At 41.9% G+C, this 19,574-nt stretch overlaps 2 protein-coding genes across 5 annotated transcripts; one reads left to right on the forward strand and one right to left on the reverse strand.

Annotated features, from left to right (window-relative positions):
• Positions 1 to 1,586: 1,586 nt before the first annotated feature.
• LOC100135967 (proteasome subunit N3) lies at positions 1,587 to 6,254 on the reverse strand. Its single transcript, NM_001124307.1, is given in 7 exon segments — positions 1,587 to 1,739; positions 1,953 to 2,041; positions 2,174 to 2,290; positions 2,694 to 2,775; positions 3,054 to 3,200; positions 5,382 to 5,588; positions 6,134 to 6,254. Coding segments are annotated over 7 exon segments (771 nt in total). The 5' UTR covers positions 6,250 to 6,254; the 3' UTR covers positions 1,587 to 1,726.
• Positions 6,255 to 7,288: 1,034 nt separating this feature from the next.
• Positions 7,289 to 19,508, forward strand: LOC110488296 (DNA-binding protein RFX5). 4 transcript variants are annotated; one of them, XM_021560467.3, is made up of 11 exons: positions 7,289 to 7,373; positions 9,068 to 9,159; positions 10,494 to 10,643; positions 10,833 to 10,866; positions 10,965 to 11,047; positions 13,160 to 13,300; positions 13,484 to 13,600; positions 13,933 to 14,011; positions 14,130 to 14,328; positions 14,448 to 14,542; positions 14,671 to 19,508. In XM_021560467.3, exons 3-11 carry the CDS (start codon positions 10,534 to 10,536, stop codon positions 15,583 to 15,585), a joined length of 1,773 nt encoding a protein of 590 aa, XP_021416142.1. In that variant the 5' UTR covers positions 7,289 to 7,373; positions 9,068 to 9,159; positions 10,494 to 10,533; the 3' UTR covers positions 15,586 to 19,508. The 4 variants fall into 4 exon arrangements, with proteins under 4 accessions (XP_021416142.1, XP_021416145.1, XP_090084515.1 ...); XM_021560470.3 differs by having other exon boundaries at positions 13,163 to 13,300; XM_090228389.1 differs by lacking the exon at positions 9,068 to 9,159 and having other exon boundaries at positions 7,319 to 7,373; positions 13,163 to 13,300.
• The last annotated feature ends 66 nt before the right edge of the window (positions 19,509 to 19,574 follow it).

A 19,574-nucleotide genomic window follows, 5' to 3' on the forward strand; every position in this document is an offset into this window, starting at 1 on the left:
AAGGTCGAAGAGCGCTGAAGTGCTAATGAAGGACAAAGGGGTGAGCTCGGACATTACGTCGGCGTACACCTTGCCCTCGCCGCCACCCAAACCGCAAGCACGTGTTTGAGAAGGACAGCGATCTGGAGTCTTTTCACGGTTTTGAGGAAACTGATTGTTCATCATTGGCGGACCGACACCTCAGACTACAGACTTGGATCTTTTGACACTTTCAAACCAAGGGATTTGTGACATTTGAAGCAGAGATGGGATAGCTCTGAAGACTGTACCGGACCCGTTAAACTGCACATGCTTGTTCCTTTCACTTGGGAAGGTGATGCAACTTTCAATGACAAGCTGCTGTGTTTTACATGTAACCCTATAAGGTTCAGCAATGACTAATACAACCTGTCTGTTAGAGGAATTAAATTCCTCTATGTTCATTAACCAATTCACTTGTGACAAAGCAAAATACTTTGTCCACTTAAGAATTAAGGTTCTTATTTTTTATAAAATTTGTTTATATACCACACATAACGTCATGTCTTACAAAAATGTCCCTCCTCCTGGATCATGACAAAGCTGCTTTTCAATTCAATTCCAACACATACACATTGCGTATCTTCTGCTACCATATGTTACAGAATCTACTGCACGCCCAACGGTTTCTCCCCTCCCTGGTTGGGGACCAGACATCTTTACTGTTTGTTTTACTGTGATCATGAGTTGTCTGTTGACCCTTCCTCTTGGCCTATGTACCAACATTCTTTAACAGACCACGCCGTGAATTATAACTCGACGCCAAATGTATACATTTAGTCATTATTGATAAAAATCCTTCATTGTCTTATGCAATTAAAAACAGTCTCTTCCTGTCAACACTAGACTACACGCTTTGTAAATAACTTGTACTCTAATTTCTTATCAGTGAGATCAGAATGTCACTTCTAGTAGGGAATGTTTGATATTCTATTAACTCAAATGTATGACTGTATGTGGATGTAGAAATGGTGCCAGAGCTCTGACATCTTCCGATCTACTTTATTTATAAAGCTGTGATGGATTTTGCTAAGACAAACAGCCCATCCCTTATCAATTGGCCATCGTTTCAATTTATTGAAAGAAATGTAGCCATAATGAGAAATTACCTCAGACCAACCATGCCGTTCACAGGAAATCTCAGATCATGCCTTAGGATGGAATCCAAGAGATGGCAGTCTACCTCTCAGGTTTGTCTTTTATTTTCTCCACCTGAACGATTAACTATTTTTTAAAATATGAAATAAAGTGTTGGGTCTGCTTTAATGGTGGGTTTCTCTTTGTGGTATTAACAGCATATAGTCTGGTGCAGTTCTGTATGGTTGAACCAAAAATGTGTTTAACATGGAAACAGACTAGATTTGTTCTTGACACAGGGTCTTCTTACCCCTGATGTGGATAAATCTGGGTATTACAGAAGTCCAAAGATGTAATTTCTTCTCATGAATGTTTGCCTGCAGCTCTGCTTGTGTGGACCTTTCCAATTACAGTATATGAATATAATCTCAATTTCACCAGATTTAATTTAAGCCTGACTGTCATTCAAGTTTAAATAACTCACCCATTCAGAAGTTTACAACATTTATTTTTCATATTACAAAAGGGGGGGGGGGGGGTGTAAATTTGTTACATAGCAGTTCTATCAAAGCGGTAACATTGTAGAATGGACAGACCAATAGTGTGGCTTAACGTACAGTCCTTATCGTCATCATTCAAACCCACTGCAAAAGAAAATGTACATTATTACATTGTCATATTATATATAACAGGCACATGCTGTGTGAAATATTCCACAAGCTCTACATAGTTGTTCAATTTAGGACAAAGAAATGACAACTAAACAATTTTCCTGAAGTGATACTACAATGCCAACTCTATGGGCCTTTGACACTTCTGACTGGACAGTCGAAACAAGTTATGTGGCTATAACTTACCTGACCATGTGGGCAATTTCCCAGTTGGTCTCACAGGACATGGGGCCAACAATCTCCACGCCTTCTTTTGTCACAATGGCAATTTCATGCTAGAAATAGACAAACAGTAACGTCACAAATAGCTACGAGACTGGTAGCTTCAAAATAGAAACATTGGGAATGTCAATGTGCTGTTGAAAATAACATTAAATTCTGGACAGTTCCCGAGACTAACGACTCACCCTGTTGTAGGAGCGAGCGTCGCGATAGTATAGCACCTTGAGGCAGCGCTCAATCAGAGCCCGGGCCTCATCCTTCGTGATCTCTACCTTGTTCTCTACCACCTCCCTCATCAGGGGCTGCATGGACACAAAGAATAACCGTACACTAAACAAACCCAGACATACTGCAAGGTTCTGTGTAGTACTTCCAACTGTGGAACATCCATTTTTACATACAGTATCAACATGAGGTAACATCTTAATTTTATGCAGAAGCATCATGCAGTACAGATTACTTCCAATTATATTCATACAATTTCTTGTCCCAGAAGGGGTTGCCACTATTTCAATATGAACTAGTGTAGCTCAGCTCTACAACTTGGAAAAGGAATTACAACTTTAGCCAATCTTTCAAATATAAACTATGGCATCTTATCTTTCAATTGCTAAAGATAAGTTATAAAACTATGAAATGTATAGAAGTTAATACTGCCACACAGTAGTAGTCCCCTCGTGTTTATTAGCTCATTTGTCCTCTCACCTGTGCCAGGTAAGCGCCAAACCCTGTAGCCACTGTAGGTGCCTCATAGGCCACACCCAGCTTGTCCACGTAGCCCAGGAAGCTAGAGAAAAATACAAGTTATTAATCTATTTTATTGTAGCTAGCTACTATAATTATTTATAGCTGCAGATCCCCAGTCAGTTTGATGTTAACTTCGAAACCAGGGTAGGAGGTTTGTTAAAGGCAAAAACTAACCAGGATCATGGTTAAAATAGTCTAACATGACAACGGGCACTCCCACATTTCTAAGCAATTTTAAGAGCTCCACCTCTTGGCATGAACTCTGATAAGGACAACAACAAAAAATGACTAGTTAAAGATGCTGGAAACTCAAGCCACCTCTCGTCATTGTAGAATCCACCGATGACCACAGTGTTCCACAGTGGGTTCATCTTGCTGCGGCGGTTGTACATTACCCGCGTCAACCAGGAGTGGATGGCTTTTGGGCTGTAGCTGTGGCCGTCACCTAGGAGCTCCTCATCGATCCTGGGACACAACCAGAGAGATCTGATCACTGGTGGTCCTCAGGGAGATAACCAAGCAAAGGAAACGATGCCAGAAACCATTCAAACAAAGCAGCCCCTCCAGAATGTTTCTCAGTCTCTTCCCCACCTTTAAGATATCTTTAATGCTTCTAGAAAAATTGCAGGACACAAGATCAATTGGTGGAAGTCTGCATTACTACCACTGAACAATAACCCAGAGTCGTCTCTTCCTATACATCCCCCAGTAGTCCAATGTTTTATACATTGTCTGAATGTATCCTTCCTTGCTAAATATTGTACTGACATTTTAATAAAAAGTATTTAGAAGATGTAGAAACAGATGGACTACATCTTACAATTTCACATTTCAGTGGTTGAACATCCATTAATATATATTTTTCCCCCCAGTTTCAACACCACTTGATGGAGATTGAAATAAAATGTACTCCTTAAACTCCCATGTATCTGGAGGAACAAAACAAAAAAAAATCCATATTACAGAGACAAAAGACCTCAGGTGGAATAAGCCTCCCAAACTTCAATTTGCTCTGCATTCACTTGCTACTTGGCTAAATACAGAAGCTTCCTTGTCATGGCATGCAACTGTCAAGTTGACCTGCACAGATTACAAATGTTCCTCTGAAACAATCTAAATAAATTAGGATTTGGCCCTATTATTTCTCTCCATTTGCAGAATCACACCCAACTCCAACCGGTACCTCCAATTGCACCATCCCTACGGTGAAGTGTGGTGGCAACATCATGCTGTGGGGATGTTTTTCGGTGGCAGGGACTGGGAGACTAGTCAGGATCAAGGGAAAGATGAACGGAGCAAAGTACAGAGAGATCCTTGATAAAAATACCTGCTCCAGAGCACTCAGGACCTCCGACTGGGGCAAAGTTTCACCTTCCAACAGGACAACGACCCTACGCACACAGCCAAGACAATGCAGGAGTGGCTTCGGGACATGTCTCTGAATATCCTTGAGTGGCCCAGCCAGAGCCCGGACTTGAACCCGGGGCGGCAGCGTAGCCTAGTGGTTAGAGCGTTGGACTAGTAACCGAAAGGTTGCAAGTTCAAATCCCTGAGCTGACAAGGTACAAATAGTTCAGCCATTGAACAAGGCAGTTAACCCACTGTTCCTAGGCTGGCATTGAAAATAAGAATTTGTTCTTAACTGACTTGCCTAGTTAAATAAAATAAAAATATAAAAATGAAACCCGTTCGAACATCTCTGGAGAGATCTGCAGAGAAGGGAAAAACTCCCCAAATACAATGTGCCAAGTTTGTAGCGTCATACCCAAGAAGACCCGAGGCTGTAATCACTGCCAAAGGTGCTTCAACATAGTATTGAGTAAAGGGTCTGAATACTTATGTAGATGAGATATTTCAGTTTTTTTTCCCAGTCTAAAAACCTGTTTTTGCCTAGTTACATTTTTATTTATGACAAGGCTGTAATGTAAAAAAAAGTGGAAAGTCAAGGGGTCTGAATAGTTTCCGAATGCACTGTAGGTAGCACAGGTGACCAGGAAGGATTAGCACAGGTGACCAGGAAGGATTAGCACAGGTGACTAGGAAGGATTAGCACAGGTGAGAGAACAGGACATACAGTTCTTACGGTATCACAGATACAGCTTATAGAATGCATCTCTCTGCACCTTCTGTATAGGAATGTGTATTGGAGCTATTTATATTTCATATGTGCAATAAAATGGGAACTTCACCCGAAAAGGTTAACGTTTGTAAAGCTGATTCTTGTGGACGTGTTATGGACGGCTCTCTCCTGTGCCAGTAACTTTTCATAGGGAATCGCCACTACATATACTATGAACTACTCTATTTGTTGTGTATGTGCCTGCTTGTGTATTTGCTATACATGTGCCTTGGTCCATGATTGTGAATGGAAATATTCACCACGTATTGGGCTCCCGAGTGGCACAGCGGTCTAAGGCACTACATCTGAGTGCTTGAGGCAGCACTACAGACAATCTGGTTCGAATCCAGTCACAACTGGCCGTGATTGGGAGTCCCATAGGGTGGTGCACAACTGGCCCCAGTGTCGTCTGGGTTTGTCCAGTGATGGCTGTAATTGTAAATACGAATTTGTTCTTAACTGACTTGCCTAGTTAAATAAAGGAATAAAAAAAAGATTTAGGTTTCTGAAAGAAACCTTAAACTTACACCATCTGTTCGATGATCTGCTTCATGTACTGGTAGTCTGCGTAGTCGCCGGAGGCACCCAGAATGGTGCTGTCGTTCACTTTCATGAGTCGAGAGATGTTACGGAACCGTGCTAGGGAACCATAGGAGCCTAGCATATCAGCTGCGATTATGACGCCACCTGTAAACTTCACTCCCAGTACTGATGTTCCCGTCACCATGGGGTTTCTTGAGTTCAGGGTGGGAAAAATGTGAAAGTTTGTCATGAGTAAGTCTAACGTTACACTACAATGCAATACAGAGCGATGCATGCTGGACGTTTATTTAGACTCATGCATATATAATGAAACCATGCCGGGAGTAGGACTAGTTAAATAATATGCTTCAATAGTATCCTTTATTGTGGTGAGTTTTGTTAGCTAGCATTAACCACGTATTGGGCTCCCGAGTGGCACAGCGGTCTAAGGCACTACATCTGAGTGCTTGAGGCAGCACTACAGACAATCTGGTGACTATGATTAGGTAGCCAGCTAGCGAGGCATAGATGGGCAATTTATCATCAGCCAATTTGTTAGAAATAGAATAAGAAATCCCGAGAGCATATCAGGTTTAGTTAGATAACGTTACCTAGCTAGCGTTAGTAGCTCAACATAACTAGCTAGAGTAGCTCCATCGGCTTGCTCCGCCATGATGATGCAGCTTACCGAGAAAATTGAAAGCGTGAGGACATTATTAGGGATCTCTACTCAAATTACTCAAAATGATTCGCTTACAGCGTGTGTTTGATAGGTCCGCATCCTGGGGTTAGACTACTGCCTGGAAATGAATAAAATTGTCCGGGTTTTGGTCCATTTTCCCAGAAATTGAGTTTCAACCCGCTTGAATCCATGTTGCAAATTTGCGGATGTGACGACAAACCTTGTTTCGTGTTCTGCTGCAAAGAATATGGAATTGTGGGAAACAGGAGGCAGATAATTTTAACTGAAGCACAAAATTACATATCTTATTTCTAACCACATGTAAACGTTTACCAGTAGCATAATCAATACAACAAGAAACTCAACAATAGCTGTATTAGTTTTATTATAAATGTTCGATGATTTAGTCCAAATGAAAGGAGTAGAAACAGAGTGGAGTTAAATTGTGCTGAATGCTTGTAGAAGGTCAAGTTTACATATGGTGCGTTCGTAAATTCACTCTGGGGTGCCAGATTGCACTGAAAGTGTGGTCTGGGCGTTTGTAAGTTCTGAGCGTTCAGCTCTCGGAGCATTCAGAGCGCACATTGGACGGGGAGTATAGTTGATCCGAGTGTTTTGACCTCACAACAGCTGTCAAGCACCCAAGCTAAAGTTAGCTAGCTTGCTATCTACTTCCAGACATAAATGAGAGAACACCTCACTCTGACCATTTTCCTCGACCTAGCAGAGCTGGTTAGGCAGTGTTCATGTTATCCTGAGCGTTGGTGACTGTAACTGTGCAACAATTTCATTACGCTTTTTTTTGCCGACGTTTACTGACGGGTGTTGGGTGTTCGTAAATTCAGCAGTGCGCTCTGGCAAAAATAAGAATTTGTTCTTAACTGACTTGCCTAGTTAAATAAAGGTTAAATAAAATAAATAAACCCTCAGTCGAGAGTGCTTTTAAAACGGATAGCCAGAGCGAATTTACGAACGCACCCGTAGTAAACTGATTCTGAAAATCCGGCCCAATAGGAAATAACATATTCCCATACGTGTAAACCAATCAAGTTTCTGTCACTAGGCAGAATATTGCCAGACGAGCCATCAGCTCAGTTACTGGGCAGACCAGTCATAACGCCTCCTATCAGAATAATCTTTAGCAAGAAAATAAAGCAATTGAACCAATAGAATTTAAGTTGCACTTGGTATCTGAGTAGAATTAGAACAATCCACCAATTGGAATTGACGTTTGCTTTGTAGTCAGGCAGACATAACATAGTTGTCCAATCACAAAAAATTCTGAAAGGGGATTTTTGCTGTAGCTTTGGCTCAGGTACTTTCTTTTTCTTTTATAAAATAAATACTTAAATAGGTTTTTATCATATATATCACAGAATAGTATGTGCAATTTAAACATTACTTTGATATATTGTTGAAAAAGTTTGAATTCTGTTACAATTCATGTTTCAAAAGATGTTTCAATGCTTGCTAATGTTAGCATTTAAAGCTAGCCCAGCTAGCTAGCTATTAAGCTTAGCTAACGTCAGTCACTTGCTAAGATTAAATAACAGCATTCCGTGAATCTACAAGTGTTAAATGCCTGTCGAATTTGTTTTGTTATCTTTGTTATATGTGCATTTAAATCCCCCGAAAACTGACAACCAGTGTGTGGCTAGCTAGCCACAGTGAATTGAAACATGTTGTGTCGATAAACCCAAAAAGCGGGAAGTATGCAAATTGTGGAATTGCATATGCCGAGACATGAAACATACATTGTTAACGGTCTCAAATAATGAAAGTTGGTAGCTAGCTAAGAAGGCGAAGCGAATAGCTTGCAACGCTAGTGAGATAAAGACCCGTCATGGCTGGTAGTGTTACTCCAAAACCATGCCTCTTATAGTATTTCGGCACCGTGCTACTGTAGTGACAGCCTGGTGAGCCAGCTTCACAGCGGCTGCACTCTGTCATTGCTCAATGCGCCATTGCATTATGCCTATCAAGCTTTATAATAATGAACACTTCTGTTTTAATTATCCTACTTAATCGCCCTATTGTCATGTTTTGGAAACGCAGACAGCATCGTGCATGTTTTACTCCCATTTGTTATTATTATTCCAGACACTGATAGTGCCGTAGTGGGAGTGTCCCTGGCTGTTCAATTGACTGATGTGTTTTCTATTTTGGTGAAAGCCTTGTAGCAGTTGCACGCTTCATTGTACTAGATCTTGGCTATACAGTACACACCAGACTTTTATCATTTTTTAAAAATAATAAAATGCAAATATTGATAGTACATAGAATATTTTTTTCCTGTTAATATATTCAATTTCACTTTTGCAGTACAATCCATTATGAATAATCCTGAATTAATCGTGAATAACGATGAGAGTGAAAGTTACAGAGGGTCAAATATCATACCCCCAGCCAAGACATGCTAACCTTTCCCCATTACCAATAACAGGAGAGGAGTACGATCTTTGGCCCTTTGTAACTTTCTCACTCATCGTTATTCACTATTAATTCGAGATTATCCGTAATCATGGTAGAATCCACATTAGGTTATTGTAGAAGTGTTTAGAAACATATTATATTCCAATTTACAATAAAGTGACTCAAAAATGACACTACATTATTCACCATTAATTTATACTGGGCACAAAAGTATCTGAAACACAACCAAAACGAAGTAGAAATGCATCCAACAAGTTTGTAGTCACAAACTTGATGTAGTCATTGCGTGCTATGAATATGGGACAAAATTCTAATCTTTTGACTACTTTATTTATAAGAATCTTTAGACGTGTCAGTAATTTTGACCCCTATCTTTTTGAGAAAAAAAGTATTACTTGTTAAACAAAATCATACCAAATCCAATTTTATTAGTCACATATCTCTCTCTCTATTATGCTTGGGAATACTTTGGAACAGATTATTTGATCCATTGGTCAGAATATGCGGTTTTGATTGAACACCCTACTTCATTGCATTCCATTAAATCTTATAATTGAACCTGGCTGACAACTCCAGGGTGAAGAAAGTTTCTGATGAACTCCACCAACGGAGCGGAGCAGAGAACAGGCTTTGTGGAATTCAGCTCCGACTACATCGATTCGCTCAAGGTCAATACTTCAAAACATTTCAATTATGAAATGCTTACCTTGTACATATGTTTGTCCTCTGTAATTGCGTGTCTTTCTTTGTTTGCTGAAATCCATACTTTTTTAATATACTTTAATCAAAAACCGCCGACTTGTTCCTTGTTGAGATTCAATTGGCACATGCACACTTGTTTCTGATTTGCCATCTTAGTGCAACAGCGATGAGCAAACAGTCTGTGGTTGTATTTGACTAACATTTATTGAAAAAGTATGGATTTAAGTTGTTGGGCTCTAACTTGAAATACCCTTATTCATGTTACCATATTAGAACTGGGTGTATGGAAATCTACTGAGTGAGAAATGGGAGTGCAAAAAGTTTACATTCTATCAGAACATGTTATTGTTAAATCTCATGTATCCTTTGGAGAGGAGAAGGGCAACAGCCTGGTTTCAGTCACTGGTAAGGCAGGACAGCCATGAGTTAGGGAGGAGTGAAGAATGTGGGCCGAGATGTATTGGCTATCCAGATGTGCAAGGAGGAGCCTCCACCTAGAAGGAGGGTATAAATATATGGGCCTGTGTAAACATGTCTTTTCAGCTGTTTGACCCAATGGGTGAATAAACTTGGTTTGAGCTTTGACTGGTTGTCTGTTAGTTTTTCACTGTGTTTGTCAGAACCTAACAAAGGCACGCAACTCTAGAGGATAAACATAGGTAAATGGAAGCGTTGCATAATATTTTTACTTTTTTTATTGACTGTGGGCATGTTGTCTGAGCTGAATTCCACAAAGCATTGTCTTTGCTCCACTCTGTTGGTGGAATTTATCAGAAACTTCCTTCACCATGGAGTTTAGTTTAGTCAGCTACATTGAACCCTGCCAACTCATATCAGTACTACCATCATAGTCAGGTATGATCCTCAAGTTTTACCTTCCTAAACAGCTGCTATTGTCAGTTTGCATTTAGATTTCAATTGAAGGCTTCTTCTTTTAAACCTTTATTTAACTAGGCAAGTCAGTTAAGAACAAATTCTTATTTTCAATGACAGCCTGGGTTAACTGCCTTGTTCAGGGGCAGAACAACAGATTTTTACATTGTCAGCTCGGGGATTTGATCTTGCAACCTTTCGGTTACTAGTCCAATGCCCTGGGCAGCATTGCTGTTCTTGGGCAGCTTATCAGATGAAAAATCACTAACATTGTGCATGTCCAATAACCAGCATTGTTGGATGTGGAGGGATATATTTTCCGTCCTCAACTAAAACTAAAATGTACTTTTAAAATGACAGCCCCCAGCCAAATGTCATAGTGCTTTGGAACAGTTTTATCACATTTACCCTCCTCTCCTAATTTCAGAGGCCTCAGGGTGCGTTTGCCACCGCTGTGTGAGCAAACAATGACGGAGGACAGGTTGAAGGCAGACCCCTCCAAGCGGGAGGGTCTGGACTCAGGAGAGGGAGACACAGAGCCTAGCCTGCTGCTGCAGAAACTAAAGAGCAACATCTCGTAAGTCCCACCCCTCTGTCCACACAGCCACTGCTTAAATGATCAAAATGGACAATAAAGTATTGTGTCGTATCAGCACCCTCTCCAACATTACCTGCTATTTATCTCATACAGCTAATCCATCAGTGTCATTAGAAAGTCTTCAGAAATGTGTTTGTGTATAACAGTAATTGTTGTTTCTTTTCGTAGTAAGAATATACAGGGGAAAGTGGATGTTATCCTGGTGAGTGCCGAAACATCTTTGGTATTGTATTGTGTATGAATGGCCTTGTCTATGAATGGTTTAAGACCCAGATTTTCCTATGTCTCTCCTACCCACAGCAAGATGTGCAGCGCTTCTCTGACAACGACAAACTCTACCTTTACCTCCAGCTGCCTTCTGGCCCCAGTTCAGGGGAGAAAAGGTGAGCATCATTATCATCAGCAATCACTCTGGGTCTAGCACTCTATGATTGTCCTCCTGGTGGGACATATTTGTGTCTCTTCAGATGACTGAAGAGGCTGATGTATGACCCACAAATCCCACTAAAGAGGCCAGTGTATGTGGCGGTAGTGGTTGATAGTGGTTGATGTTTAGCCTCTCCTTTTGTTGTTGCCGCTTGTCCCCAGTGGCATGGTTGAGGTCTTTTTCATGTTGTGAAGCCCCACTGTGGATGGCCTTCCCCATTTGTTTTATTTCCGTTCAGTCTGTTAGAGATGCAATAGGTGTCATGCAATCAAGCATTGAAGCAGTGCTCCATCCAGAGGGGGGTGTACTGTACCTACCTACTGGTGGTTTAAGGTTTGTAGAGAAGGAGTTTTGATCTGGATGTTATTGTGTGCTTTTGAGATGCAAAGATTCTGCACAGATCAACAGATTTCAACAGACCATGCAGATCTATGTATCTCGAACATGCACACATCTCCAAATTCCACAAACTCTTTTTCTCAGTCTGGCAATGGCCCCGCTGGCACAACTTAGGCGGTGGTGTATTTCTGCATCGATGTCAGCTTTGGAGGACAGAACACTGCCAAGGTAAGGGAAGAGATCCACATTTTCAAGGGTGTTATTGTCAACATGTACACACAGAAACTCAAGGAGCATACAAAGCTCAATAAAGGTCAGAGATGTACTACATCTGTTTGATAACCAGTGACCCAGTCACATAGACTTTTTCCCCAGTAACACTTAAAAATATTTATAAATGCTGTTATAAGTAGTTTATAAACTCTTAATTATTTAGTTAATAGTTTATCAATCGGTTAAAAACAGTTATGACACAATGATTGAAATTGTGTGATTGTTATTTTGGTGCATGTCAAAATGTGAGTGCACATTGACTATTATTATTGCCAGTTCCACAGTGCATGTTTGATCTGGAATAAAACAGCAGCAACATGAACCGTGTGCTGGCTTTTCATCTTATTATTTGTTAACATGTTCTGGGGCTCTGAAAAGTTTGGGATGTGCATATCTTCTTACATTTAAAAAAAAAAAATCACCACCTTAACTATACTAAACAAAAATATAAAGGCAACGTGTAAAGTCTTGGTCCCATGCTTCATGAGCTGAAATAAAAGATCCAAGAAATGTTCCACGTGCAAATGCCACCAAGTTTTAGGCGGAGAGTCCAATGGGCATGCTGACTGCAGGAATGTCCGCCAGAGCTGTTGCCAGATAATTGAATGTTCATTTTATAAGCTGCCTCCAACGTCGTTTTAGAAAATTTGGAAGTACGTCCAACCGGCCTCACAACCGCAGACCAGGTGTAACCACGCCAGCCCAGGACCTCGTCTGAGACCAGCAACCCTGACGGCTGATAAAACTGTAGGGTTTGCACAACCGCAGACCAGGTGTAACTACGCCAGCCCAGGACCTCGTCTGAGACCAGCAACCCTGACGGCTGATGAAACTGTAGGGTTTGCACAACCGAAGAATATCTGAACAAACTGTCAGAAACCATCTCAGGGAAGCTCATCTGCGTGCTCGTCGTCCTCACCAGGTTCTTGACCTGACAGAAGTTTGGTGTCGTATCCGACTTCAGTGGACAAATGCTCACTTTCAATGGTCATTGGCACGCTGGAGAAGTGTGCTCTTCACGGATGAATCCCGGTTTCAACAATATTCCACAAGCCACAATCAACAGCCTGATTAACTCTATGTGAAGGAGATGTGTCACGCAGCATCAGACAAATGGTGGTCACACCAGATACTGACTGGTTTTCTAATCCATGCCCCTACCTTTTTTAAAAAGGTATCTGTGACCAACAGATGCACGTATGTATTCCCAGTCATGTGAAATTCATAAATTAGGGCCTAATGAATTTATTTAAATTGACTGATTTCCTTATATGAACTGTAACTCAGTAAAATCTCTGAAATTGTTGCATGTTGCGTTTTATATTTTTTGTTCAGTGTAGTTTCAAAATGTCGACATTGAACTGTCACTTTTTTCCTCCACAATAAAAATATATTGTTTTATCAGCAAAAGATGGCTGCTGAGATATACTGATAGCTTGGTTATGTTTGTCCTGAGCAGCAGCAGCAGCAGCAGCAGCAGTGACCCCAGTTCCTTCAACACAGCTGACCAGCTGCACACCTGCAACTGGATCCGCAGCCACCTGGAGGAGCACGTAGACACCTGCCTGCCCAAGCAAGACGTCTACGAGACATACAAGTAAGTTATTGTAATGAGGCACAGCTGTGACTGTGAATTAGAAATGTACTTGTGAACCCGGACTACCTGGACATCAATAAGAAATACTAGTTTTTTGTTTTCCATTGCAAATGCTTTGCCACGGTGTGCCGTAATGAAATCGACACAGCTAATGTTATGATCTATTGCCCCGTAATAACCCAGGAGATACTGTGAAAACCTGCAGCACCGGCCTCTGAGTGCTGCCAACTTTGGGAAGATCATCCGTGACATCTTCCCCAACATCAAAGCCCGGAGGCTCGGTGGCAGGGGACAGTCCAAATATCCTTTTAGTCTGTCAGGAGGTTGTTTTGGGAGGCCCTTTAAGTATTTTAACACAATTTTACTTTTGCTTGCCACAACTGCATTGACACCTGCAAATTAAGTATTCAAGCGTCTCCCTGAATGCTAGATGGAATTCAGGGATTCACCTATACTTCAATTCATCCTATTTGCATCCTATTTTTATATTGTTGCACAATGTGGGAAATGTGGATAGAATGATGCCACCGAGTACGAAGGATCAAACAAGTATTACCATACCCTCTCCACTTATCAATAGGTTGCGGTTCCCCTTTCTGTTTACAGTTCATCCTTAACTCCTCCGCTGACACATATTGTTATAGTGGAATTCGTAGGAAGACAGTGCTAAACATGCCACTGTTGCCAAACCTGGACCTGAAAAATGACCCAGTACGTATGACTAGTCAACTGCACATCCTGTTTATATGATAGGACACAACCATTGCTTTTGCTATAGTTGTGTGCAAAAATGACAGTCAATGGTGATTAAAACTATTCTTCCATATAGTCGGAGCTGACGGAGCTGGTGCAGACCTACAAGCAAGAGGTGACGGAGGCGGCTTGTGAGCTCATCTGTGATTGGGCCCAGAAGATCCTCAAACGTTCCTTTGACACAGTGGTCGAGATTGCCCGTTTTCTTGTGCAGGAGCACATCGTCAACCCACGCTGCAGCCAGGCTGAACTCGTCACTTCTGCCGCGATGGCAGGTGAGTCTCAGTTTCCTCATCTCCATTACACTGTGTTCAGTCATCTCCAATACCATCCGCAACCGTCTCATGATTGGAATTTCTTGTAACCATCAGTCATTTTTCTTTGTGTCTCACAGGAGGACCTGCAAAGCCCCACAAGGTGATCAAGAAGAACCCAGTACCGTCAAAAGGAGGTGGGCCGGAGACAGAAGGGAGCAGCTCTGATGCTAAGGTAGAGCATCAACAATACCCTTTCAAAGACTAAATGCAAAGTACAGAAACATACTTCTCGAAGTTGTAATAATGAGCCATATCTACTCATATCGACTTTATGTAACACAATGATGTTGTTTCTCTCAGAGAGATAAAGAAGTTGGGGATCAGTCGTCGCCGGGGACACTGCAGTCCAGTGACAAGCCAACCAAAGGGGCGGAGTCAGTACGCCCGGGGGATCGTGACCTGCAGGTGGAGGCTCTGATGAAGCACCTGCCCCGAATCCTGCCTCGCAGCTCCGTCCCGGATAAGTCCCAAGGCGGGACCGTCATGATCCTCCCCCACACCGTCAGCCTATCCTACCCCGAAAAAGCCCCGCCGGTTACCATGGTGCCCGTGGCACCAACGTCGGTGGTGCAGAGGGCCCGTGCCGTGACCAAACGGGCCCTCGAGGCTCCGACTGCAACCTGCGGGGGCCCCGAGCCGGGAGGCACGCCGGCCAAACGGAAACGAGGACGACCCAGGAAGCCACGGCCAGAGGACACCACCTCTCCACAACCGCCCCCTCCGTCCCTACCTTTGGTCAACCAAGCCCACATCATGAAGTCCCTCACTGGAGGGGTGATCCAGAAAGCCTGCTCGTCCTCCTCCTCTTCCCAGGTGGTGGAGGTCGTGTTCCAGGACCAGCATGCCGTGGTGCTCGGCCAGCTACATTCGGTAGCGGACTCTGGCAACCCAGAGCAGCGGGATGTGGTGCTCGAGACTGACCCACGGCCCTTGCTGCTGCTGCCAGGGACCAGCCACGCAAACTGGGACATGGGCAGGGCCATGGTAGAGGTCATCCAGAGGGCACCGAGACCCCCCACCACCAAGAACAACAACAACTCCCAGTCTATCCCCCAGCACCGCCTGCCCCTGCCCACTTTGCTGGAGGATCGAGGTGAGGTGGAGATCACCCTCACCCCCATGGAGCCTTCGGAAGATCTGCCGACCCCCACCACCCAGGCTAGCTCGGAGGGCCGCCCTGCGCCTGATGACAGCACTAAGGTTGAAAGACCCTAGCACTGGCCCTCCCAGTCCCGAACCTCACCCTCCTTGTCCCAGAGACTAGGGAGCACTAAGGGACTTTATACTACCCTCAGCATGAAGATAACCACCCCCAATCCCCCAATCATCTTCTCCCAGGTAGCAAGCTTCATCTGGCTCCACACAGTCCCTCTCCCATCTTACCGATTGGTGGAAATCAAAGATTGGCGGCACAGAGAGCCAAGAAGGATTGATGAAGCCAAACCGCTACATACCCCTGTTGACCTTCCATTAGCCCTTGCATTTGACAATGTAAAAAGGGCCGTTTATAACTCTTTGCTGTGACTCTAACTGCATGTTTTTCTTTGTAATTGTGAGCGAAGATATAGACAAAGGCGGCTCCATACTCCTGAGATTGGATTTCTTGTAGTTCTGATGACGAGGAGGGGCTATTTACGGGTTCAGACCATTCAAGGTTCTAAGTGCTACTCTCCCCGAGAGGAACTTCCCTCAAAGCGTTATTTTTTTTATATCTTTGGTTGTGTTATGTTGATGTTTGTAGTTGTGCTTTCAAATAGACTTCCAGAGTAAAGGCGTCCGCATGCTTCCCAGACTAAACAGTTAGGAAGAGTTTGTGCATATATTATGATGACATTTTGTGACGTTTCTGTTCATTTTGGACTTCGGTAAGGATTTTTCGGCTGTTCGGGAACACCCCAAAAAATTCTAGAGGCAAGCCAAAGTCGGTAGCCGAAGTCTACGCCCATTCGTCAGTAATTGGTCAACAGTCGGGATTCTTCAATAAAGTCTTTGTTGTCATTTAACGAGAGACGACTAATTTTCATGCACATTATTTCATTGAGAAATACTGCAACAAACATCTTAGTTAGATGTAAAATTGCGCGACTAAGATCTTTGTAAAAACGTCCAAATTAATGACAGATTTCTTGAGTTATCTTAGATTAATTCTGTCTATTTAGAGGAAGTGTATACTGGCTACGGCATCTCAAAATGGACAAACTACTAGTACTAAAGTACTATTGCTGCACACTCGTTGGGTTTGCCAAGCCAAGTGTGGCTAGTCGCCAACCAGACTGAAGCATGCTGACGCCTTAAGAAAGGAGAAGGCATGACACTGCTGGTGGAACTACATTTAAATGATGCCCCTGTCAGGCATCGGAACTGGATCTGCGACTGTATTCTAAAACATTGTGTGACAAGATTGTGAGTTTGCCCCCCTTCCCCAAAACCCCTAAACTGGAGTATGACGGAAAAGCGAGCACTTACCTGGGCGTAATTCCAATATTACAGCACTTCCTGTTAGCGACTTAGTGTAAATGACAAAAGATTATAGACACCATATAGGCAAGACTATGACAAACAGTCGTTTAGGTTTGCCTTTGCATTTTGAATTTACAGCACCTCAGACGAAAGCATTAAAGCACAAACCTACGAGCCTTGTGTAAAACCTTGAGCGTGGCAAAGAGACTTAATGGAATATTAGAGCTGATTTAGTAAATAATTTAGCCTGATGCTAATGTAGGTTGCCAAACCCTTTTTTATAAGTACCTGTATACACTCTAGTACTATAATATAATTTTCACAAATTCAAACTGTCTGGCAGAGACAACTGTTTTTTAGCCACCATTGCCAAACGTTTAAACTCTGGCTTTGCCTAGGGGTGCATACATCTTATATGCATTACGTAGCAGTACATGATAATGTAAGATACTGATACCCTTCTCTCCAAATCCAGCATATCATCCAAAGTATGATCAACCTTAAATAGGCTGGTTATGTGTTTTTTTTTATACCTTCCATCCTTTGACAAGGGTAGATTTAAATTTGTAATCTCCAGCCTTAGCCCTTTTGGAATTAAATTGAAACAGATGTCAAGAATATTTGCACTGATATGAAGAAAGCAAAAAGGGAAGAGCCTGTTAGTTAATAATAGTAATGATTACTAGAAATTATAAACTGGGTGGTTTGTGCACTGAATGCTGATTGGCTGAAAGCTGTGGTATATCAGACTGTATACCATAGGAATGACAAAACATTACGTTGGTAACCAGTTTATAAATTCAATAAGGCACATCGGGGGTTTATGTTTAAAGGCTGTGTATAGGCACTCCCCGTTGCGTCGTGACTAAGAACGGCCCTTAGCCCGTGATATTTTGGCCATACACCACATCCCCTCGGGCCTTATTTCTTAATTAAACTACGATTAAAAACATGATTGTTATGCTTGAGGTAGTTTTGGAACAAGCAATGTTAGCTTTATTTTTCAATGGAGTTGATGGTTTGACTGAATTGAGAATAAGCACAACAGAATTATACTTTATTATTAGTTTATGCCACATTATTGTCCTTCTGTAAACTATGGGCTTATGAAGAGACAAACTGGATGTAAATTCATGGTGCATGCATTTGGTGCTGTAATGGTGATGACTCAAGATTGTCTACACACTACGCTATTTTCCCGGGAAAACAGGGATTCCCTATGTCTGTCTTCAAACCCTGACGATTTTCTTCCCTGCCTGTATGTAGTACAGGGGTGACCAACCATAGACATACATGTGGCCAACCTTCTTGTAGGCAGGCTTTTGTCCCTGCACTGTTCTTACACACCTGATTCTATTCTACTAATCAACTGCTCATTATTAGCTAAATCAGTTGTGTTAAAGCAGAGCTAGAACGAAATCCTGCACACTTTGTAGCTCCCCGGTGAGGACGGTGTGCCGCCCCTGATCTAGTATATTCTATTGGTCTGTTAATTGTGTAATTACATGTACATGGTTATAGTAACTCACCTTATCCTCATTCATGACATTGGACTATGAGCTAGCAATGATCTCCTGAGTTGTATTAGTCAATCGACAGATCAAGTTAATATCAGTAAAAGAGGTAGGTTTGAAGGACGACTACAGATTAACTGCAGGCCCAGGGGACTTACATGGGGAACCTCTTCCATAAATAAGTACATGTCCTTTAGTGTGCATTTAAATGAGTATTGCAGTAAGTGAATGAGTGAGTGGGAGAACTTTCACTGTGGAGCCACGGTGCTCAAAAGAAACGGGTCAGAGAATCAAAGATAAGGATCGGGATACGGGTAGCAGTGCCTTGACCTTAACTGCCGGTTAAACCACATCATGACCGACCACGGTCAAGCTTTGCAGATGCTCTGTTGATGGTGGTAACACTCTAAACTAGCCCGGCTAGCTATGTAGGGGTTAAGTAGCTTCATAGCTTTGCTTTGCAGTTTGTTTGAGTTCATGCAAATAAAAAGATTGCAAATGAGTAATTTTGTTAATATTGTTGTTTTATCAAATCTACGAAAACATTTTATCATATGTGCTTTTGTTGATATACGTCTGTGAAGTTTCATGTATTGTACAGGTCACTTGATGTGCTGTTTTAACATGAATGTCTTTGAATTTCAAAGACACTTAGAGTTCAAAGAAACCTATCCATGCATGGTTTTATGTGACAGAGATTCTATTACTCTAAAATAAAAAATAAAAACACTGTTACTCCTAGCTTAGAAACATGTCAAAACATAAAATGTATTGACTAGGGGGTTTATTAAAAATGGGATGTATTATCTGTTTTAGTTTACATGTATAATCCCCCAGGTTGTGTTTTGCACTTTATTCATACCGGAAGACTAAGTCATTTATAATTGGTGTACACATAAAAAACAGAATCCTGATTTGATAAATAAGTGTCACACCTTACATGTTAGTAATTTTATACATGCGACTCTGAATGCCCTTGTTTGAAATTGTTTCCAATTTGTTTTTTTTGTAAATCATCGTCTCAGAGATTTTGTGACATTTACATCTATGCGTCCTTTAAAAAAACACAACTAAACAAAATGATGCCAACGACTAATGTGAATATATTTTCCTATGCTGACTGTAATAAATGTTGTTAAAGGTAACTGGAGAGATGTTACAGTAGGTGTTGATCGTTTCTGTGTCATTTTTTTTAACTCTTCTCTTGAAGTGGCAATAAGCAATTGAAAC

This window comes from Oncorhynchus mykiss, chromosome 30 (assembly GCF_057628025.1).
Source record: "Oncorhynchus mykiss isolate SJ-2025 chromosome 30, ASM5762802v1, whole genome shotgun sequence".
NCBI classification, from domain to species: Eukaryota; Metazoa; Chordata; class Actinopteri; order Salmoniformes; family Salmonidae; genus Oncorhynchus; species Oncorhynchus mykiss.

Coding starts and splice junctions, on each gene's coding strand:
- LOC110488296 (XM_021560467.3), top strand. CDS start 10,534: ATGACGGAGGACAGGTTGAAGGCAGACCCCTCCAAGCGGGAGGGTCTG. Junction 10,867..10,964: donor GGAAAGTGGATGTTATCCTG/GTGAGTGCCGAA, acceptor TCCTACCCACAG/CAAGATGTGCAGCGCTTCTC. Junction 11,048..13,159: donor CCCAGTTCAGGGGAGAAAAG/GTGAGCATCATT, acceptor GTTTGTCCTGAG/CAGCAGCAGCAGCAGCAGCA.